This window comes from Vicia villosa, linkage group LG3, assembly GCF_029867415.1.
Source record: "Vicia villosa cultivar HV-30 ecotype Madison, WI linkage group LG3, Vvil1.0, whole genome shotgun sequence".
In the NCBI taxonomy this organism is placed as follows: domain Eukaryota; kingdom Viridiplantae; phylum Streptophyta; class Magnoliopsida; order Fabales; family Fabaceae; genus Vicia; species Vicia villosa.
This window is the reverse complement of record NC_081182.1, coordinates 95,266,774-95,291,438: the sequence shown is the minus strand read 5'-3', so window position 1 is coordinate 95,291,438 and position 24,665 is coordinate 95,266,774. Positions and strand designations below refer to the sequence as shown.

The window sequence follows — 24,665 nt, the reverse complement described above, 5'->3', positions numbered from 1 at the left end:
CTTTTCTCGGGTGAAGACCTTGGTCGAGGATCCACGAAATCTTCGAGGGGGTTTGGTTGGTGGCTTTATTGCTCGCTGTTTCACCCTTTCACTTGCATCGCGGTGGAAGGGTGGATTTGATGATCATCGAATTCACTATTACCTTCTGCGTGCAGGTGAATCAGGCTCGGGGTCCAGCTCGGGGTCCACTTCTAGTTCTAGCTCGTGGGACGATTCGCATAACACGACCACGAGCAGCTCTGAAGTTGAGGTAGTAGAGGTTGAGAGCTCGCGCCTATCCGGGATAGAAGAAGGTGACGAGGAAGGGGTGCTCTCGGAATCTAACGAGGAGAGTCATTTAACTCCGCTTTTTGAATATGACTTCGAGGTGGACCTAGATTGGGTGGCCGAGGAGCCTCAGCTCGAGGTATCCCGATATACCGAATCACTGGTCGGTGCTTTTCGTGAGGTCGAAGATCGAGGGCCCAGCGATGAGTTGAATTTCCAGGTGATCTGCCCGAGGGCCGAGGAGCGTATTTGTTCCCATTTCCCTGGGGATAGCTTTGCTATGTACGAGTATGTTTTCAGGGAGCTCGGGTTTCGCCTGCCCTTCACCAGTTTTCAAGTTTCGCTATTGGCCCGTCTTGCGTTGGCTCCGTCTCAATTGCATCCGAACGCCTTTGCTTTCATGCGGGCTTTCGAGATTGTCTGTGACTACCTTGGTATCGGAGCTACGACCGACTTGTTCCGGCGTTGTTTCCGGGTTCAACGGAAGATGGCGGACGGGCGCTTCAGCTGGGTTTCCTTTAGGAACGCCGATAGGAAGCTTTTCAAAATGTATGTCGACTCGGTCAAGGACTTCAAAGACCGTTATTACATTATCCGCTTGCACAGTCGGGCAGCGTACACTTTGCTGTCGAAGATGATGACAGTGTGCGGCGAGAATGGTATCCCGGAAAGGGACGAGGAAGGGAGAGTCAGGACTAGGCTTTGTAGTGTGTTCCCTTTTGTCTGGTGGAAAGGCCAATTCAACTTCCCCCCTAAGTACTATGCTCGGGAAGACGGGGATCTAGACGTGCAAGATTCGGCGTCGTATCTCCGTCTCTGTCAGTGGGTGGACAGCTTTAGTCTTAGCCAGTGGGTGACGAGGACGGGGGATCCCATTTATGACGAGGAGGGCGTGCCGAAGACTGAGGTTCGGGCCATAAACACTAAGGCTCTCCTGACGTGTAGGACGTCGGCAGAAATCAAGGCGTTGTTAGGTGGATTTTTCATCCTTTATTTTGATTTTTCAGTTAATGCTCGTCGCTAACTATTTGTTTTGTTTTTTCAGATGTTATGCCGACGAAGGAGGACAAGGTCCTGAAAGCGGCCCAGGATGGGAGGAGGCTCCGGGCACTGAAAAACAAGAATCGGGGGACGGCCCCAGGTGACCACTCCGAATCTGCCGGCTCTCCCCTCGTGATCCCGGAAGGGGGGCGCCTAAAAGACAGCGTTGGTCTGAAGCCCTCCGCGAAGATCCACCGACCGCGGGGTCCGAGCGTGGATTTATACTCCCTCCTTGCTTCAAAGAGGGCAGGTTTTTCGAGCAGTTTCCTCTATCTCTTTCTCCGGATGAGACTCTCCGAGTTGAGGAGATGTCTTCCCCGGCCCGGTTAAAGCAGATGGCCAGCGACAGTGCTGCTGTAATGAGGGTCGTTGTAATGGCTCAAATGTTTGCCCAAGGGGGTGCTGTGTCTGCTGAGGCCCTGCAGAAGGCGGAGGACGACAAGAAGGCCGCCGAGGAGGAGGTTGTCCGGCAAAAATCTCTTCGGGAGAAGATAAAGAAAAAGATGGAGGATCTTTTGAAACAGAAAAATGAGGAGGTAGAGGCAGAGAAGAAGAAGTTTGCTGAACTTGAGCAGTCTTGGGAGCCGACGGCTGAAGAATCTTCGGATGTGGCGGCGTTGAAGTCGAGGGCCGAGTTCGTCGAGAAGATTGACGACTTGAAGATCGAGCTTGCCGACATGGCCGAGGAGGGGTTTAAGTGCGCTGTCCAGCAGTTGAAACTTCTGAATCCGGGTCTGAAGACGGATGACATTGGAATCTCGACCAGGATCGTGGACGGCCATCTGGTGCCCGGGACGCCTGACGAGTGAGCTTGTTTAGGGCCTGCGTGCCTTTCTTTTCTTGGCCTGCGCGCCGTTTTTGGTCTTTTAGGATTTTTGGGGTTTATGCCCGGTACATTCGGGGCCTGCGTGCCCGACATTTTGTTGTAACTTTTGGATATCACCGGCCAATCTGGTCGGCTTTTATTATTATTCCTTTGCTTTTATTGATTGGTGTTTTAAATGCTTTCGCTATTGCATGTTCGATAACTGTGCTCGGGTTTCGCTTATCCCGAGGAGATACTCTGATACTTAGAAATATTTTTGTATGTTTGTTGGGTTGGACCGTGCTCGGCCTAGATTGTCTTCCGGGTGTGAGGGGTACAACCCGGTTGCGCAGAGCAGGTGTGCGCTATAAGCGAGTACGAGGCCGTCGTCGGGGCCAAGTGCTCGCGGCGTGAACGTTCCCATCGCGAGCTGGGGTTCTGCCTTGCAGGTACTGCCACGGTGGGTCTAGGTGTAGAGTCCCCCGTGCGGCCGGTCCTATTTCTCGGTGGATGGATCCGACGGTTGTTGTCATGGAGTGATCGCCCGTACCACGGCGCGAGTCCGTTCCCGGGGTGCTCCTCGCATTGGGAGGGAATGACCGGGGTACGTTGGTGCTTCTAGCTGTAATAACGTCTGAGTTTCTCAGCGTTCCATGGTCGAGCAAGTCTTTCGCCGAGGAGGTTTTCGAGGTAATAATCCCCGTTCTCAGTTTTATCGTAAACTCGGTATGGGCCTTCCCAATTCGGGGCGAGTTTACCCTCGCGTGAGTCCTTCATGTTTCTGCGGAGTACCAAGGCGCCGACCTCGAACTCGCGCTTGATAAATTTGGTGTTGTGTCGAAGAGCTATCTGTTGTTTTAACTTGGCTTCCCGGAGGGAAGATCCTGCTCGGATCTCTTCGACCAGGTCGAGTTCTTCCCTCATGGCTTCGTCGTTGAGCTCTTCCTCGAGGGGGAGTTCTGTCCACCGAGAGGGTTCGCGGATTTCTACGGGGATCACGGCCTCGGTACCGTAAGTTAGTCTGAACGGAGTTTCGCCGGTGCTCGAGTGAGGCGTCGTCCTATATGCCCAAAGTACACTGTGTAGTTCTTCGACCCAGGCTTTTTTAGCTTCGCCGAGTCTCCTCCTGAGTCCTCGGAAGATGACTCGGTTGGCTGCCTCGGCTTGCCCGTTCGTCTGTGGATGCTCGACTGAAGTGAAATGTTGTTTCGTGCCGAGCTTGGCCACAAACTCTTGGAATTTTTTGTCAGTGAATTGGGTGTCGTTGTCGGTGATTATGGCTTGTGGTACCCCGAACCGGGCGAGTATGTTTCGTTTGTAGAAACGGAGCACGTTTTGAGACGTGATCTTGGCGAGCGCTTCGGCTTCTATCCATTTCGTGAAGTAATCCGCGGCGACCACTAGGTATTTGTTCTGGTATGACCCGACCGGGAAAGGTCCGAGGAGGTCCATTCCCCAGGTAGAGAAGGGCCAGGGCGAGGAAAGGGATTTAAGCTCGTTCGGGGGAGCCAGGTGCATGTCGGCATGGCGTTGACACTTGTCACATTTCTGGACATGTTTCTTGGCGTCTAACTGCATGGTCGGCCAGTAGTAACCGGCCCTGAGGGCCTTTCGTGCTAGTGATCGGCCGCCGAGGTGCTGACCGTTGATCCCTTCGTGAAGCTCTTGGAGTATTTCGAGCGCTTGGGAGGTGTCGACACATTTAAGGAGAGGAATGGAAAAGCCTCGTCGGTATAGTTTATTTTCGACGATGGTGTACGAGCAGGCTCGTCTTTTAATAGCTGAAGCTTCCTTTGGGTCGGCGGGAAGTTCGTCTTTCGTGAGGAAGTTGTATACCGGGGTCATCCAGCAATGGTCGTCCCCGATAGCGAATACTTGTGGAGTAGGGGCGTTTTTGCCTATGCTCGGCTTGGGCAAGATTTCCTGGATTACCGACTTGTTTCCACCCTTTTTCCTCGTGCTCGCGAGTTTGGATAATATGTCAGCGCGTGAGTTATGTTCCCGTGGAATATGCTCGACATTCGCCTTTGCGAATCTTTTCATTTTTTCTTTGACGAGCATGAGATACTCGGCTAGCGTGTCGTTTTTGGCTTGGTAATTGCCGCTAACTTGGGATGCGACGAGTTGGGAGTCGGTATAAATCATGACCACGCGAGCACCCACGTCCTCGGCGAGGCGTAGTCCTGCTAGGAGGGCCTCGTATTCGGCCTGGTTGTTTGACGTGGTGAAAGATAAGACCAAGGATACTTCGATGATGAGCCCCTCGTCGTTTTCTAGGATAATTCCGGCTCCGCTTCCCGAGTTGCTCGAAGCGCCATCTACATAGATGGTCCACTTATTTTCGGTGGGAGTCTGGCTGTTGGAAATCGAGGTCATCTCGGCCACGAAATCGGCGAGTGCTTGAGCTTTCAGTGCCTTCCTACCCTCGTACTGTATGTCAAATTCGGATAGCTCGAGGGACCATCTTAACATCCTCTCGGCCATGTCTGGTCGGCTGAGGAGTTGCTTGATGGGTTGGTCTGTCCGGACGACGATGGTGTGAGCGAGGAAATAGTATCTCAGCCTCCTGGCGGCCGTTATTAGGGCCAACGCGACTTTCTCTATCTGCTGATATCGCACCTCGGGCCCTTGTAGGGCTTTGCTCGTGAAGTATACGGGCTTCTGTCCGTCTTCCGTTTCTCGGATTAGAGCCGCGCTGACCGCCTCGTTTGAGACAGCCAGATAGAGATATAGGATCTCGTTGCCATCTGGTCGGGATAAGACGGGCGGCTTGGAGAGTATCTGTTTGAGATGAGATAATGCCCGTTCGCACTCCTCGGACCATTCGAAGGTCGCTTCTTTCCGAAGCAGCTTAAAAAATGGGAAGGCATGCTGGGCGGATTTCGCGACGAAGCGGGATAGTGCCGTGAGCATTTCGTTTAGTACTTGGATAGATTTTTTATTGTTAGGGGTAGGAAGTTCCGAGAACGCTTGGCATTTATCCGGGTTGGCTTCTATTCCTCGCTCGGTTAGGTAGAACCCGAGGAACTTGCCCGCCCGTACTCCGAAGGTGCACTTTTCTGGGTTAAAACGCATTTTGCAGGATCTGGCCTGCTCGAATACCCGTTCAAGATGTGTCGTGTGGTCGGCGTCTTCTCGAGATTTGACGATCATGTCGTCCATATATACCTCGAGGGTGTCACCGATCTCTCCTCGGAAAATCTTGTTCATCATCCGCTGGTATGTGGCTCCGGCGTTCTTGAGTCCGAAGGGCATTACGTTGTAGTAATAATTGCCCGACTCGGTCATGAACGTCGTGCACTGCTTGTCGCATCTCGCCATGGGGATTTGATTATATCCTGAATAAGCATCCATAAACGACAATAATTTATAGCCGGCCGAGTTGTCGACCAGCCTATCAATATTAGGCAATGGGTATGCATCTTTGGGACATGCCCGGTTAACATCGGTATAATCAACACACATTCTCCATTTTCCATTAGATTTTTTGACTAGTACAACGTTTGAGAGCCAAGTTGAATACTTGGCCTCGGAAATACAATTTGCCTCTAGGAGGTCTTTTACAGCTTTCTCGGCAGCCTCCGCTTTCTCGGGAGACTGTCGACGCCTACGTTGAACTACTGCTTTTGCGGTCGGATTGATGGAGAGTGTGTGGAAGGCGACCTCAGGGTCGAGTCCGGGCATCTCTGCTGCGCTCCAGGCGAACAAGTCGGCGTTGTCCCTTAGGCAAGCTATGAGCTGTTTCCTCGGTGTATCCGGGATGTTCTTGCCGATCTTCACAGCCTTGTCGGGGTTGTCACCCAGAGGAATGAGCTCGAAATCCCCGTCTGGAATGGGCCGGATAGGGTGAGCTGCCTTTGGCTGTGGCTCCTCGCCGTTTTTCAGCTCCTCTTCTGTGAACCGAGCGTCGAGGTCGACTGAGCTGACGTCTGCTGTCATCTGCCGATCTTCAGGAGGGGATTTATCTTCGGCCCTTGGTTTTTTGTTGGAGCTGGTGGGTGGGGCGATCAGCTCCAGTCCCTTCACTGATGCGTCGAATATCCTCCTAGCAGCTTCGATGTCGGCATTGACAGTGACTACTCGTCCCCTCTTTGTATAGAACTTCATCTTCAGGTGAACGGTCGAGGGGACGGCAGTGAGTTCGGACAGAGTGGGGCGCCCGATGATGCAGTTGTAGAGGGTCTTGCAGTTTATCACGGCTTTGTGGTTGTTCCGTTGAACCCTTGGAGGTCGGAGCCCACGTAAGGAGTGAGATGTGAGTCGTCCAGCTGTAAGGTTTGGAAGAGGTGGGAGTACATGATGTCGACTGAGCTTCCCTCGTCGACCAGGACCCGACGGACGTCGAAGTTCGCCATCCTTGCTCGTACGAGCAGTGGGATTGTGGCGTTCGGGGTGCCGCCGGGCAGCTCTTCCAGGTAGAAGGTGATCGGTTCTGACCTCCCTTTGAACCTCCTCAGAGTGGGGGCCAGGTCCGTGGTGGCGCTGATCAACTCGTCGAACTTCCTTTTCACTGAGCCGATTGTGAGGGAGCCGGGGTCCCCGCCGTTGGATATTCGCATTGCTGTTGGGAACCCTTCCCAGATGCTGAGGGCAGATGTTACTCCGACCGAGGGTATGAAGTCCTCTGGTCGGGTGACGGATAGTGCCACCTGCAGCGGCCTGGCGTTCGGCGAATTGCCCTCGTCGGAGCTCCGACGGTCATTCCTTCTGGGAGGGTCTCCTTTCCTTGTGTACTTAGAAAGGTGACCCTCTTTAATCAGCGTCTCGATGGCGTCCTTCAGGTGTATGCACTCGTCTGTCAGATTCCCGTGGCTCTTATGATACTTGCAGTATTTGGATTTGTCGGTCCCCGGCCGGGTGGGATTCGGCTTCGGGGGCCTGATGTTGGAGTTTCTGAACTCGGCGTTTATGCACTCATCCAGGATCTTCTCCCGTGAAACTTTCAGAGGGGTATAGTCGTTGAAGCGTCCTGCTGGCCCTCTGCGTTCCTTTGTGTCGCGGGACCTGTCGTCCCTCTTTCTCTCGTTTTCTCGGGGAGCGGCCGATGGGTCTTGGATCGAGCTCCGAGCAACACCATTTCCCCTTGATGCTTTGACTGCGGCCGCTTCGCCCTCCTCGAAGGAGATGAAAGCCTGCGCCCTTTTCAAGATGGCGTTCATAGATCGCATTTCTTCGATCTTTATCGCCTTCCTGAATTCGCTGCCGGGGAGGAGCCCTCTCTCAAGGAGATACCTTTTCATGTAGTCAGTCGTCTCCACTTGGACGGCCTCCTTGTTGAACCTGTCGAGGTAGTCTCGGAGAGGTTCGTTGGTCCCTTGGACCACAGCTTCGAGGTTTGCCTCCGATTTCGGTTGACGGCGGGAAGCAGTGAAGTGGCTCAGGAAGAGTTCCTTGAGCTCGTCCCAAGACTTGATGGAGTTAGGAGGGAGATTCCTGTACCAGGTCATTGCTCCTTTCTGGAGTGTGGTCGGGAAGATCCGACATTTGATGGAGCCGTGGACGACGTGATACTCCATGACGGCCTCCAGGTTCCTAATGTGATCGTCGGGATCGGTGGTCCCGTCGTACGCGTCCAAAGTCGGGGGTTTCTCCATTCCCCGGGGAAGACGAGCCCTTCGGATGCTTTCGGACAAGGGACTGCGAAATTCTTCCTCGTCGCTGGCGCTCGGAGAGATCGAGCGCGTGCTACGCCGGGCGGGTTCCTCCCTGCGAGGTTCTCTCCCTTTCCTGACGAGCCTTCTCTCCTCTCTGTCGGGAGAAGGGCTTTCCTCCTCTGTGGGCTCAGGCCTCCGATTTTTCTTGCTTTTTCGCGGAGGGGAGCGTGAGTTGGACCTCTGGCGGCGGGATCTTTTCAGTGGAGATCGCGAGGAGGATGGTGAGCGTCGGCGTGTCCTCCTAGGCGGGGAGCGCGAGGAAGAGGAATGCGATCGACGGTGCCTCCGCGGGGGAGAACGATGACGATGCCTCTTCTCTAGTTTCTCAATCCGTTCGCCCTGGAGTCGGATGAGGCGGTTGGTCCGTTGTAGCTCTTTGAGGATGACGAGGGTCGCGGGGTCGGTTCCCCCACGGGCATCAGTAGCACCCCGAGTCTGCTCATGGTGAGTTCTTGGTCTCTCAAGGGAACGTGTGGAGGAAGAGGCAGTCTGCCCTTCCCTGGGGTCAGTCTCGTGTTGGACGCGAGCCAGCGGTTGTTCGGGCTGGGTTTGGATCTGCTCAGTATTCCGATCGTTCCGAGCCGTTTCCTCTCCATTGTTCTGAGGTTGGAGCTGCTCGGTCTCGTCATTCTGAGCTTGCTCGACGCGCTGAGGCGGTGGCCTTCTGGTGGATTGGGGGGTCTCATGACCTGACCTCCCATTCCCTTCAGCAGAGTGTCGTCGTCCCCCCCGTCGGTGCAGAGCCGGGGTGGATTCCTCGATCATTTCCGTGAGACGGAAAGGATCGGGGTTCGGGACGAGGACGATGTTGTTGTTGTTGCCGGCCATGACGATCGAAGGATGGATTAGCTTTGATCTTTGTTTCTTTAAAGAAGGGGGAGCTTTTTTCCCACAGACGGCGCCACTGGTCGTACCTGATCAGAAGAGTCGTCAAGGCCTGCTCGGATTCTGGTCTTCGTGAAGTGAAGGGGGGGTGTACCTGCAAGGTACTCCGATGCCAAAGTGAGTAGAGGAGCAAAGGAGAGCAAGTACAAGCTAAGGTTAGAGTGAATTGAATACCTGACCCTCTACTGAGAGAGGGTATTTATAGCCCCCAGCGATGGGCCATGATCACGCTAGTGGACTGGATTTCCAGGCCCAACTAGGAGACTGCCAGGTTTCCTAGGCGGAAATATCGGAGGTGCGTGATGCCCTCTGTCCTGGTTAACCGCTCCGGAATTCAAGGGAGACGCGGTCTTATAGGGGCCACGTGGACTTCGTAGTATTCGGAGGATTGAGTATGGAGGAGTCCCATGAGGAGCAGGGTCCTCGGCGAGGAGGGCGCTCGCAGGGAGCATGGTCCTCGATAGGGATGTCAGCGAGGAGCACCTTTGCCGAGCAAGGAGGTGACGAGCACCATTTCACGTGATGGGGGGTGCAACCTGGTTTGGGCCTCGAAGGTCCAGTGGGCCGAAAGTGGATTGGGCCAAGTCTTGGCCCAGTCCAGAACAGGTTTAATAAAGAATCATTGGTTGTATTTGAGAAGATGCAAAGGTATGATTGAACTTTTAGAGACCGTTATTTGTTGTTCGTAGGTAAAACCATTTTTAAGTCATCAAAACTCTTCCACTTGACATGCCACGTAAGCCTCTGTTATCGGAATATAACGGGAGACACTAATTGTGGGGACAAAAAATATTACGAGGACGATTGTTTAAAAAAAAAATTTTTTTGAAGCAAATAAAGATATATTACTTACAAAAAACAGTTAATACAAAAGGTGATCAAATGATCCAACCTTCAAGCCAAACAAAGCCTATAGCACCAAATGTGCTATGTAGTTCCTAGTTCTCCTATAATGCCACCCTCTATAAACAACATTGTAATACGGTGAACTGAATTTTTTAAAATGTTGCGGTTAAGCAAGAGTCGCCACCGACTTTTATTTTATCCAAAACATCAGAAAGGCTAAAAGAACAGGAAAAACCTTTTAAAGAAAAACAGGGTTCGGGGGGTAATTTATGCAAAGGGAAGGTGTAAGGCACCCTTTGCATCCATGATTTTCTATGGGCTCTTAATTGCTTTGCTCGTTTGAAAGAAATGTAGAAGAAGTGAATACGGACTTTAGCTCGTAAATGAGCGTAGCCATATCGAAGTTTTTTAAGAAAAGGGTAGAAAAAGGAATTTAAACCAGAGCATGCAATTAAGGGCAAACTACCTTGATATTTGTAAAAAGATTCTTTTAGCCTTTCAGGGTGAAAGGGTCTGTCCATGCCATAAGGGGCAGGAAGCCTTTCATTTGGAGGTTAAAGGGTCGTCGCATTATCGTTCGCCATAAGACTGTCCCATGCCATAGAGAGGCAGGTAGTCTAAGGGAAGGATCAGAACAGCTTTTCGTTTAGGCAACCAGAGGACACCTCAGCCTTTCGTAGGCAACTCCCGAGGGACGAGATCATATTAGTGTATCGAAGGCAGCATCATTAGGGACTTATGATCTTTGCTTTAATCGAGACAACATGGATGAGGTATCCTCGTATTCGAGGGACATGGCTATTCTGCAAAAAACACAAGGCAATAAGGTAACAGGCAACAGGCAATAAGAGGGGTTACCAAAAAAGTGTGTGTGGGTGCAACAATCACGTGATTCAATTCAGAAATTACATTATAATTAGTTATTCTAAGTTGATTAAAAGCCTTGCACTCCCTAGGATTACTAACCAAACGATAATATGGGGAAGGGAAAAAAGAAAACAGCGGATTCATAATGCAATAAGGTTTGGCATAAGTAATAATTAGGCAGAAAAATAAAAGAGATTAAAGTTTAGAGTTACCGACTATTTGAGCTTTGGCGGTTGGCATACCCTGAAAAGGTGGGAAAAATAGAAACCAAAAAGGGGGTGAGTGCATTATCAATTCATTGACAATTAAGGCTAACCCTAATTAAATAAAAGAGGTAAAAAGAAAATAAAGATATGAAAAAGACTTAGCTTTTGATTTGGTTGGCAGTCTCGGGGTAGTTACATGACAGAGGATGACAGAGGAAGAAATGAGCGCGAAAATGAAAACCTGATTCAGCGTGGTGGAGGTCTATGAGATCCAATGGAGGAGATTGAGGATGAATTCGGGAATATCCCGAGAATAGATAAACAGCTCGAATGTACCTCGCAAAAACACAAATTATTAGTAGTACGAATATATAACAACGATGATGAGAAGGGACAAATATTAGTATTAAAAAAAACAATATTTTAACAAAAACAATATTTTTGTATTTTTTATTGTTTTTGTCAATTTTTGTTGCAGTTATATCGGAAAAAAATTAATCTAATAAAACTAATTAAATAACAAAGAAAAAAAACTAATCCAATTAAGCTAATTTCATAGTCGACTAAACTAAACTAAAACTAATTAATGGTTAACGAAAATAAAGAAACTAACCTAAATTAATTTTAATTAGATGATATGTGTATTTTTTAAAATAATAATTAAGACTAAGTATTAAAACATGTAGAATAGGGTATCTAGAAATAAAAACACACCCAAGAGCACTTGGGTGAGATGGCAAGGATCTCTTCTAACTTAACTAGAGGTCCTGGGTTCGATCCCGGCCCTGGACATGCAGCAGTGTTAAATCTCTTGAGGGAGAGTTTTACCGCCTAAATAAAAAAAAACTAATTTTATTTAAAGCTAGTAAAGTAAAAAACTAACAGCAAAAACTCTTAATAGGATGCCAACGGAAGGCCATTTATTGCCAGACACGTGGCTAGTCAAATGGAAAAAAAAAGAAAAAAAAAAACAAATTAAAAAGATATAACCATCAGCGTGTACCTTTTGTTCTTTCTCTTTCAACACACACTTTTTCCTCTTTCTCTTTTAAGAAAATAAATAAACTCAAAGAACAACTATGGCTATTTTCTTAGATCTATACAGCAGTATATTCACTCAAACATTGATATGATTTAAGCAAGGCATACCCATCAATTGTTGTGAGAACTCAAGTTCAATGAAGATTAACCATGGCTGCACTTCAGTGATGCATGGTTGTTACTTGAGAACTAAGTAATAACAGAAAACTTGCAAGAGATGAAGAGAAGTTTGTTATTCATCAATCTCAATCTGTTACAATGCATGAGACTTGGTTTATATACATTGTGAAAGAATGTAACTGACTAGTAACTAACTAACAATCATTAAGCAACTAACACTTAGTTAGTTATTTCAGTTATAGCTTTATTATCACTATTAACAGCCCCCCTCAAGCTGGAATATATGTCAATCATTCCAAGCTTGAGCTGAAGAGAATTGAAGAGACCGGGGTGCAACGATTTAGTAAGAATATCAGCAACTTGCTCCTTGGTGGAAACCGGCATGAGGTGTATAATCCCAGCAAGAACTTTGTCACGAACAACATGACAATCTATCTCAATGTGTTTGGTTCGTTCGTGAAAAACCGGATTGGCGGCGATATGCATGGCAGATTTATTATCGCAGTAAATGATGATTGGCAAAGGATGAGGAACTTGAAACGCTGCAAGTAAGGAGAGTAACCACACACCTTCACAAGTAGCCTGAGCTAAAGCCCGATATTCAGCTTCATACGAGGACCTAGAGATCACCACTTGCTTTTTGCTTTTCCAACTAATGAGAGAGTCTCCTAGGAAGAAACATATGCCAGTTGTGGATTTGCGAATGTCGGGGCAAGCACCCCAATCTGAGTCAGAAAATCTTTTGATACGAATGGAAGAAGAGGCACTGAAAAACAAGCCATAACCTGGTTGGTTTTTGAGGTATTTTAGAACATGGATACCTGCGAGCATATGAGAGTCAGTAGGATTGGCAAGGAATTGGCTGAGTTTGCTTACGGCATAGGCAATTTCAGGTCTAGTGTGAGTGAGGTATAGCAAGCGACCAATGAGTCTTCGATAAGCAGTGGGTTCAGAAAGAGGTGAACCAAGATGTTTATGAAGCTGGAGATGTGGTTGCATAGGAGTAGAACATGGTTTTGCAGCAGTAAGACCTGCATCCTGAATTAGATCTAAAGCATATTTCCTCTGACAAAGGGAGATGCCTGTAGTATTCCTGGAAACTTCGAAACCAAGAAAATATTTGAGCATGCCCAAGTCTTTAATGCTAAATTTAATGTGGAGCAGATCTTTGATATGTTGAATGCCCTGAAGATCAGTGCCTCCTAGGACAAGATCATCCACATAGACCAAAATAACAATAAATCCTGAATGAGAAGACTTGGTAAAAAGAGAATAATCTGCTTTAGATTGAACAAAACCTGAAGCATGAAGGGTATCAGTGAGTTTCTTGTTCCATTGCCTACTTGCCTGTTTCAATCCATATAGTGATCTCTGCAATTTGCAAACCAGATTTGGTTGAGGAAGATTAAGACCAGGAGGGGGTTTCATGTAAACCTCCTCATTAAGATCACCATGGAGAAAAGCTGTATTGACATCCAGCTGAAACAAAGGCCAATTGTGAATTGCAGCAATAGCTAAGAACATTCTGATGGTAGTCATTTTGACCACAGGACTGAAAGTCTCCATGTAGTCTAGGCCCTCAGTTTGTGTAAATCCCTTTGCCACCAATCGTGCCTTATATCTCTCAACTGTACCATTGTCATGTAGCTTGACTTTGAACACCCATTTACATCCAATGGCCTTCTTACTAGATGGTAAAGGCACAAGATCCCATGTCTTAGTCTTAACCAGAGCATCCAACTCAGATTTGATAGCAGTCCTCCAATGCTCATCACAAATGGCAGTCTCATAAGAAGTAGGTTCAGGGATGATGGACAGGTTCAAAGAAAAATGTTTGTGTGCATATGATAAAGAGTCATAAGAAATATGAGATGAAAGAGGATACTTACAAGAGGATGTTGTGACATCAGCTGATAGCATTGCATTGGACAAGAGATTACAGTGATAATCTTGGAGGTATTGAGGAGGGTTGGATTGTCTCTGGGATTTTCTAACAGGAATAGGAACAGGTGATTGGGGAATAGGAGAAGAATGACTAGGAGGAGAGGAATCTAGGTCATAATTGTTAGGAGGAGTAGGGGCAGAATTTGGAGAGATAACAGGCTGAGAGGTAACAGGCTGAGAAGTAGTAGTATGTAGTGAACTTGGGATGGAACTGAAATGATGATCAAAGAAATCATCCAATTGAGAATTGTAAGAAGATTGTGGAGTAATAGAAGTAGGAACAGGTGATTGGGGCATAGGAGAAGAATGACTAGGAGGAGAGGAATCTAGGTCATAATTGTTAGGAGGAGTAGGGGCAGAATTTGGAGAGATAACAGGCTGAGAGGTAACAGGCTGAGAAGTAGTAGTATGTAGTGAACTTGGGATGGAACTGAAATGATGATCAAAGAAATCATCCAATTGAGAATTGTAAGAAGATTGTGGAGTAATAGAAGTAGAGGAAGATTCAGAGGGTAAATTGTAAGGAAATAAATGTTCAAAAAACTGTACATCTCTAGAGAGGAACAATTCCTTACAATGCAAGTCAAACAAGATATGTCCTTTAACTCCAGGTTTGTATCCCAAGTAAATGCATTTTCTGGATCTGGAGTATAATTTCTTTCTATGAGTTTTAAGTGTGGCTGCAAAACAAAGAGAGCCAAATACTTTGAGGTTTGAAATATCAGGTAGCTTTTGATACAAAACCTGATAAGGAGATTTGTGCTGCAAGAAAACTGTAGGTAGTCTATTTATAATATGAGCTGCATGGCTAACAGCATGAGCCCAAAAAATGGTGGGGAGATGTGACTCAAAAATTAGAGCTCTAGTGATGCCTAAAAGGTGCTGATGCTTCCTCTCAACAATGCCATTTTGTTGAGGGGTAGCAACACAAGAAGTTTGATGTAAAATGCCCCATTGTTTGTAAAAATCAGGAATATTGAATTCAAAACCATTATCAGATCTGAAACATGTGATATGGCAATTAAATTGAGTTTTGACCATATTTACAAAGGTTTTAATGTGAGATGCAGCTTCAGATTTTAACCTCATTAGGTAAAGCCAAGTAAACCTACTCTTGTCATCTACTATAGTTAGAAAATATCTGAATCCTAACAAAGAAGGGGAGGCTAATGGACCCCATATGTCTATATGAAGCAAATCAAAAACTGACTGAGACATGTGATGACTATGTGGAAATGGGAGTCTCTTTTGTTTGGCATAAAAACAAACATCACAAGGTGAATTATGTTTGACAGCTTTGATAAAAGGAAAATTTTTATTCAGTTCCAACATCTTGGCATGAGAGGCATGACCAAGTCTAGAATGCCAAAGGCTACATTCAGAAGTGTTATTTACAGAATTAGAAAGGACAAAATTAATGTGGTGAGGAGATGGATTGTTGGGCAAGGAAACCATGGGGAAAGTGAGCAAGTATAGTCCATTATGCAATTCAGCTGTGCCAATCATCCTCTTGGAGAGTGAATCCTGTATATTGCAGCCAACATTATTGAAAATAAGGCAAGAATGAAGAATGTTGGTTAGTTTGTGAACTGAGATAAGATTGAAAGAAAAATGAGGTAAATACAAAACATCAGTTAAGTAAAATGACTCATTGAAATGTATAGTGCCTGAATAGTGTGCTGAAACAAGACTACCATTTGGCAATTTGACAGTAATGGGTTCAATTTGCTTAAGGCATTGAAAAAATTCTTTGGTGAAGCACACATGATCAGTGGCACCAGTATTTAAAATGAAAGTTTCAGAAGGAAAAGAATTGGGAAAGGTACATATGATACCTGAGTTGAGGTCAGGATGGGAAGTGAGATGATTGATGCTATGAGACTGCACTTGTGATGAACCTTGAAGCATAGCTAGCAAAGCTTTGTGTTGCTCTGGAGTAAACACTAAGGCATGAGAATCAGATGCATTAGCCTCAGAAGAATCACCTGATTGGTCCTCAGATCTGCCTGTACATTGGTTAATCATGGCCTCTTGCTTCCAATTAGGAGGGTAACCATGCTTCTTGAAACAGGTGTCAATGGTGTGGTTGGTCATTCCACAGTGAGTGCAGACCCGATTCCCTCTTCCTCTACCACCAGAAAATCGACCACCCCTAGTGCTACCTCTACCACGAGTACCAGGGTTAGATTTAGGCTGAGACTGTTGATAGGGGTTTTGATTGGAAATAGCTAACACCTTGATTTCCTCTAAAGGTGTAATGGCTTGTCTTTCTTGTTGAACAAGCAAAGAATAGACTTTGCAAAGATTTGGCAAAGGATCCATCAACATAATTTGGGATCTAATGGCTGAGTATTGATCATTCAAACCTTTCAAAAATCTGATAACATGATCACTCTCTCTATACGAGCGAATCTTGGTAATGGCAAGGCAAGTAGAAATGCAAGAACATTCAGGAATAGGTCTAAAATTATCTAATTCCTGCCATAGAATCTTCAGTTTAGTGTAATAAGAAGAAATAGAAGCATCACCTTGCTTTAGCATACATATTTCTTCTTGAAGATCTGAAATGCGAAAAATGTCGCCATGATAAAACCGATCCTTCAACTCATTCCACATGTCAGTGGCATTATCCATCCACAAAATGCTTTGAGCGATTTCAGCTTCAACCGAGTGATTTATCCAAGACATGATCATGGTGTTGCATCTATCCCAAGCCACTGCGTTCTGATCCAGATCTGATGGACAAGGTAACGAACCATTGATAAAATGAAGTTTATTCTTGGATCTAAGTGCCATAGTCATGGATCTTGACCAAGAGTGGTAGTTATTGTTGGAAAGAAGAGGGGTAACAAGAATCAAAGCAGGGTTTTCATTTGGGTGCATGAAATATGGATTAAGAGTATCAGTTTGATAACTCTTATGACCGGATCCACCATTGATGTTGCCAAGCGGAGAAGCCATGGATGGAACAAATAAAGAAAGAAACCAGAAATGAAACTGAGATGAAAGATGAAATGAAACGAAGGAGATTGATGGTTAGCAAGCACAGCGGAAAAAGAATCACCAGATACTCGATGATACCATGTGAGAACTCAAGTTCAATGAAGATTAACCATGGCTGCACTTCAGTGATGCATGGTTGTTACTTGAGAACTAAGTAATAACAGAAAACTTGCAAGAGATGAAGAGAAGTTTGTTATTCATCAATCTCAATCTGTTACAATGCATGAGACTTGGTTTATATACATGGTGAAAGAATGTAACTGACTAGTAACTAACTAACAATCATTAAGCAACTAACACTTAGTTAGTTATTTCAGTTATAGCTTTATTATCACTATTAACAATTGTAGATCGGATGAACCAAATACGTACCGCGATCGGAGTGAGAAGGCAGAGGGACGGATCAACCGCCATCGGTGATAAGGCGGTGGTGGTGCAATTCCAGCTTCGGGTCGTCGGCGGTGAAGATGACCGGCGGTTGTGGCGGATAGGAGCAATTCGCCGGAGGACTATTGGATAAAGGACTTCGCGCACGGATCTTGTGGTGCGGTTCGGCGGTATCTCGTCGAAGACATTTCCGTTGATGCTCGGCTGTCCAACGCGATATGCAATGGTGTGGTTTTGGCGGATTCCGGTCACCTCTTTTGTATGCAGCTTTCTTCGACAACCTGTAGATCGACTAAAAAAAATACAAATAGTAATGAAAGACAAAGCCACAACCACGGCGATTAATTTTGATTTCAGTTTCGATTAATTTTGTTAGTTGTGTGAGGATTTTGTTAATGGATGAAGATTGATTTAGTGAATTCATGGATTCATGATCAGGTTGTGTTTGAAGAATAAAGGTATGGGTGGCCGCCTATTGGAGAAAATTAGATTGAAGGGAGAGTTATGTGAATTTTTCTCCATGAGAGTATGCACTGTATCGTTAAGAGGTGATAAAGAAAGGGGTGGGTTTGTACATGAAAGTTTTTTTTTCTTCAATAGGGTTGACTGTTGACCTATTTATAACTTAAGAAAACTAGGTTAAATATATATATTTAGTATAAATGACCAAATTAAAAATTTAAATATTTGTTTTGATTTTATCTAAAATTAGAGAGAATCAAATCCAATATATTTAAATGCTAATTGACTTGGACCAAAAGCTAAGAAAAAAACATTATTCTAATTTTTGATGTTTTTATGAATAAAGATGGAAAATAAAATGTAAAAAAAAAAAGCTTAAGTAATAAATATGAAAATTAAGAATTAAAATGAGAAGAAAACTATTTTTTGTGATTTTTTCAATGAAAATATATTAAGACTAAAGTTAGAAAATAAAAGGGTAAAAACGTCAGAAGTGGGATCGAACCCGTGACCTTATACCCGCAAGCATCACACTCTTACCAAATGTGTCAATACCTTATTCGTGGCAAAGCGGCATTCGCAAATATATGAGGGCAAATTTTGGGGTATGACAAACATTATCCATGATACTTTGAACTATACCTCTATTGCTATTATGTGTAAAAACCACACTATTTCTCCTATGCCATATGCTATAAACAGTTTCAACAAAAGCAATTTTAACCAGACTTGCTTTCCATCCTTTCTTCGAAATCTCCCGCATGAGCCACTACAACTCATCAGCCCAAGGGAGAGGCTGGTGATTTCTGTCCAGCCATGTGAGGACCTGTTTCCAAGTGTCAGCATTTTCCCTGCAATCAAAAAACAGATGGGATACACTCTCCTCAGCATTGTGACACCGACTGCAAGTACTATCAGTTATCATTTTGAATCTTTGCAATCTATCTTTGGTGGCAAGCTTTCCATGGAAAAGTAACCAGGCTATGAATTTTGCACGCGGTCTGGCAGCATTCCTATGGAATAATCTTCTCCACAAAACAGGATTGGTATCATCATTCATGGCAGCATAGAATACATTCATTTTGAACTTACTTTGTGTCAACATTTTGTCCCAAATAATTTGATATTGCTGCACCTCATCCCTAAGATCCATTATTCTTTTTATCACCCAAGAACTATTCTGGACAATTCTTACCTCCATCACATTATGCCCTTTCAGATAATACATATGGACCCATTTAACCCACAAATTATCTGTTTTCCTGCATAAGTTCCAAAGACATTTCAGCATAGTGATTTTGTTCCACATGGTTAGATTAATTAACCCTTGTCCTTCTTGTGTCTTAGGGCTGCAAACAATTCTCCATTCTACAGAATTCTTCTTGCTTGCTTCATGATTTCCTGTACACACAAAAATTCTACACATAGCATAACTCTTGTTGATAACAAACTGGGGCAGGGGTAGGCATTGCATCCAATATTGGGTGATTGCCATCATAATACTCTTCACAAGCATAACCCTCCTTGAGTAGCTAAGTAATCTTGTAGACCAATGCTTCATCCTTTGCATAATCCTGTCAATTAAAGGCATATAATGGTTACAGTTCAGTCTCTTACTAGCTATGGGGACCCCCAAATACTACATAGGAAGTTGCCCCTCATCAAACCTAGTAGCTTTTGTCATAAAATTGAAGGCTGTCATATTTATAGGGACTAGAAACTTATTTAACCTTTTTTTAATAATAAAACTTTATATTACTTTAACATATTAGATACCATATATTATATACTATACTAGCCAAATATTCGTGCGGTTGTACAAGTAAATTTATTTGATATGATATAAATTATAATATCTCCGTTTTTTATTATAAGTTATTTTGGATTTTTCACACATATTAAGAAAAATAATTATTGTTGTATGAAAATGAGAAATTATGAATGTTTTTATAAAATTGTCCTTGACATATGAAAGATAAATTTACATAATTGAAAGGAGAGAGAATAATAAATATTTAAAGATATGATAGGAAAAATATCATTAATTATTCATTGGAATTGTAAAGCGACTTATATTGTGGTACAAATTTTTTTCCAAAGCGATTTATAATAAAACGGGTGAAGTATTTAGATACATAAATTAGCTACTCCCACCATCTCACAATAGGTGTCATCTTTGAGATTTTCACATTTTAAGATATTGATTAATTGTGTTGGTTTCAATAATAAAATAAATATCATTTACTAAAATAACCTTATTAATAATATGTACCAAAGAGGACACCTATTGTGAAACGGATGGAGTATTAATTTTAAAATGAACAATAATTATATAAACTCAATTGTATTAAAATACCAAGAGAAAAAAAAGACTCGTTAAATGAAAGAAAAAGAAATAATGAATATTTAAAAATAAGGATTTTATCTTTTAAATTATGGTAATTGTTGTTGAAAAACATCGGGCGGAGTTTTTCAAGCGACGATTTTCGGTAAGCATCAGGCGATTTTCGGCGTGCTTCTAGGTATCTATTTTCTTAAGGCTTCTGCTGGTTTTATGGCTCCGATTTGGTTTAAATTCCTAATTTTAGGGTTAAGGACCTTCGGAGACACGTAAATTAGTCTGAAGTCTCTTGGGTTTGGGAACGGCGAGGGGGAGAGGAAGGCCAAAGAAAAGGGTGTCTTTTTCTCCAACGCAACCCATGAGCTCAAAGAAAGATACGAATACTGGATACTCTGCTAAGGGTGATTTAAGTATTGTTGAGGAAGCTCCATCGGAAGATAGCATTGAGAAGGAGTTGATCTCTAAGGTTTTGGATGAAAAACCAACGCTCGATAACAAGCCCAGAAGCCCTAATGGAGAGGGAAATAAAATATGGCTTGATGTAATAAGTGGAAACTGTTTACCTGCTAATGGAATGGCCATTGATTTTACTGCACCAAAAGTAATTGAGGGCGAGTATAAAGTGGAGATTGAACAAACTGATGTTGAATTGAAGGTTCTCTTCTAGGAGTCTTCACTAATCATGTATACCCTAGGAAAGGATCTAAGCATGAATGCCGTTAAGCGATTCATGACAAAATTTTGGAACTTTGCCAAGCTCCCTTTATATTCTACCAAGATGAAGGATACTTTCTAATGAAATTTCAATCTCATGAAGATAAATATCACGTTCTAATGAACGGGCCTTACACAATCCATGAGGTACCCATGATTCTTAGGGAATGGAGTCTTTAGTTTGATTTTAAGCGTTATATGTTGGGAACTTTGCTTATTTGGGTGAATTTGCCTAACCTACCATTGCATCTTTGGGGAGCCAATAGTCTAGGCAAAAATGACTCTTAGAAGCAAGATTCGAGGGATGCTTTCTTCATCTTAGAGTGATTGTTACAACAATTGTGACTTGAATTAGATGGATATGATTGTGAAAATTAGCAAGAATTAGGTGTCGATTCCCACAGACGACACTGCTTTTCCATTAAGGAACCAACGTTGTTCGATAAACGGTGAAATAGAACATTGGCATGATGGAGTAAGCTTCTGGTACGTCGGATAGGGGGCTGACCACTTGCGAGGTAAGCACTCCAACGCCCATGTCTGTGAAAAAAATGAAAAGTGATGTGAGAGTGAGAGTGAATTTGAATCATACATTTTCCTTACGTTTGATCCTTTATGTTTGAGAGTTACTTGAAGTGATTCCGATCTCGATCAAATGTAGAATTTCTCTTATCGAACATTTGGCCGACTTAGAACACAAATAATTCTTTATACTTTTATTAGAAATATTATTTTTAATTTTAAAATTATTTTTAAAAAATATTATTCACCGTATAATACAATGAGTAGAGTGTATGTGTATAGGACTAGACAATCGGTTGGATTGGGTCGATATCTGACCAAAAATTTAAATTTGACGCAAACTGCAATTTTATTTTAAGGGCCCGATTTCGACCGATAAAATTTCAATTTGCGAAAAATTTGGTTAAATTGGTTTGGCTTGTAAATTTGGTGAATTTATTTAGTTTAATATTTATTGTGCTAAATCCATAAAATGACTATTTTTTATAAAATTCACAAAAATTCATTTTTTTTTATTTTTTTAAAAACTATCAAAAATCAGTTCTCTATCTTAAAAATAAGTTTTATTTATTAAAACCACACTTATTTTAAAACGGTGAGAGTAAACCATTTAATTTCAGAAATCTGACCCAAAAAAAGTTGCCGGCAAAGCAATTAAGAAAAATACTTAGATGGACACAACTATAACACTTGGATTTACATACAACCAATCATATTTTTTTATTAATTAAATAAAAGAACTAAAATTATCTCTCTCCTCCATTATCACAACCACCCTCCATGTTGACAATTAAAAACGAAATTAAATTTTAAATAAATTTAAATTCTTTCTTCTTATTGGTTGTTCCTAGAATATAAATTTAGGTTGTGTCCATCCAAGAATGGCTCAGCAATTAAACGCACGCGGAAAATGCAGGGAACAACAAGGCCACACATTGAGAATCCAAGTACGACAAATACAACAATCCTCTGTACAATTTGCCTCCACCACTCGTAGTAATACACACAATCACACATCGCCATATCATAGAAAGAATCACATGCATAGAAATAATTGTAGTATTTACAACAACTGTAGCAGCAAATGTGACTCACCATAACCAATCAATAAACAGTTCATAGATTAAAATCACACACGAAAATAAATAAAATAGGTGAATTCTTATCGACCCAACTTAAAATGTTGGGTAAAGTTATCTCATTTGTAAAAAGTTTTGGAAACAACAAACATCTGTAGTATTTTAATAAATAATTAAATGTGTTAAATTAGATGGAATTATGTGATTGGTTGGAGGTACAATATCCAACTTTTTATGATGGCAGAGAAGTTGTTACTATAAAATAAATTATTGTAGTATTTACAAAGATTATTTAATAGTTTCTTCTCCCACATCCCTTTTCCACACCCTTTTCCACAATCTTTCAAAGATATATATCAAATCTTCATTAGTTACTAGTCATATTTCTCATCCTTTTCCATGGCATATCAAGATATTCTCCTAAAGCTTGAACCGAAAGACATTGTTCTAGTAAAACCATCAAAGCCCACTCCCTCTCCAACTCTTTCTCTGTCTACACTTGACAATAAAGACTTCAATAATAACCTTTGTCAAACTGTTCATGTATACCAATCATCAACAACTAATGATTCTCCTCGTCTATTCAAACAAGCACTCTCACATGCTTTGGTTTATTATTATCCTTACGCAGGTATTCCTTTAAATATATTAATATATAAATATAAATAAATATTATCGTCGGATACTGAATCCTAGAGTAACAACAGATCTATCTCACTCACCTCATTTGTATTAGTATTTCGAGTATAAATTTGTTTTTTGGTTGTTAAAACAATTCTTTTATAATATATATTCAACCTCTCTATATTGTAGGTAGAATAATGAAACATGTGAATGATGAAAAATTTAGAGTTGTATTCAGTGCAAACAGTGAAGAATTTGGAGTTCCATTCTTAGAAGCAAATGCTAGCTGCACACTTTCTTCTCTTAATTACTTAGACAACACTGACACAGAGTTTGCAAAAGACTTGGTATTTGATCCTCAAGATAAGAGTTTCCCTTTAGTGTTCATGGTGACAAAATTTCGTTGTGGAGGCTTCACAATTGGAATGGGAGTTTCACATGTTATCTGTGATGGATTTGGCGCATCTCAATTATTCAAAGCCATTATCGAACTCGCAAATGGAAAATCTGAGCCATCACTGAAACCTGTTTGGGAAAGAGAGATACTTGTAGGACCAATAGTAACTAAACAAAAAGCTTCACAATGTTTCATGAATAAGGAACCCACTTCATTTTCGCCGTTGCTTCTTAAACCAAACACAGTTGTTAAGCAATATTGTTTTAAGATTGAGAAGAAGGTGATAGAAAAGCTGAAAATGCGTTTGATTAATGAAAGTCAAGAAAGGTTTGAATCAGTTACAACTTTTGAATCACTTGGTGCTTATGTATGGAGGGCAAGAGCAAGAGCTTTGAAGCTTGACAACAAAGGGAAAACAGTGCTTACTATGTTAGTTAGTATGAGACGTAACATGGAGGATATTTGTCTACCGGAAGGGTATTATGGAAATTCTACAGTTGATGCAAAAGTTGTGTTAAAAGCTAGTGAACTCAAGGAGAAACCATTGCATGAAATTGTGAAGTTGATGAAAAAGATGAAAAATGATGCTTTCACAACGGATTTTGTCAAAAACGCTATCAAAACTAGTTTGGAGAGAAATGAAGAGGAGGAGGATTATAGCATTGGATTAGCTAGTGGTGAGGTAATGGTTCTGACTATGTGGAAGCATTTGGGGTTTCAAGAGAGTATAAATTTTGGAGGGAATGAAGGAGTGGATATGGTAATAGCGCCGCGCAACTTGTTTGCATCTGCGGATACATGTATCTTCACCTCTCCTAATAAACTTGATGATCATGATCAAGCAATGAAAGGAGGGGTGAGGATTTTCATATCACTTCCTGTTGATGCTTTTGAGGAATTCAAAAAAGAGATTGAGGCTTTAAGGTTTCTTAATTGAAATATGAGTATAAGGCCATTTGGTGTTTAGAGGATTTTTTTACGTCGGTCTTGAGTGTAATCGTTGTCTTTAATCCCTTTTTTCAAGCAATTTTGGTGGTGGTGGTAATTGATTGTATTGGCAGGCTTTTTTGGCCAAAACTTCTCTTGATGTTTGCTTTTGTGGTTGTTGTTGTGTTTCACTTTTTGTTTTGGTCAAAAGATGGTTGGTTGTCTTCATGGTGCTATATTTCATTCGTTGAGTAACTTATATAAAGATTTTTTCTTTACCCACCTCCCTATAGGGTCATCCCCAGCGAAACCCCACTTTACCCTTGTTTCGGAAATACATTTTCGAAATATTATTTTTCTAAATTTTTTCAGACTTCGGAAGTGCATTTTCGAAAAAATTCCAAAAATTGGGATTTTGATTAATTCAGAGATGCATCTCCCAAAAAACAAAAAAAAAATTTAAAAATCCCAAAAATTAATTTTAGGATATTAATTAATTCATATATCATAAATTTGATATAATTTATGAGTAA

At 42.8% G+C, this 24,665-nt stretch overlaps 1 protein-coding gene across 1 annotated transcript; it reads left to right on the top strand.

Moving 5' to 3' along the window:
• Positions 1-22,503: 22,503 nt before the first annotated feature.
• Positions 22,504-24,360, top strand: LOC131656374 (spermidine coumaroyl-CoA acyltransferase-like). The gene is made up of 2 exons (XM_058926107.1): positions 22,504-22,815; positions 22,998-24,360. Exons 1-2 carry the CDS (start codon positions 22,584-22,586, stop codon positions 24,140-24,142), a joined length of 1,377 nt encoding a protein of 458 aa, XP_058782090.1. The 5' UTR covers positions 22,504-22,583; the 3' UTR covers positions 24,143-24,360.
• Positions 24,361-24,665: the final 305 nt, after the last annotated feature.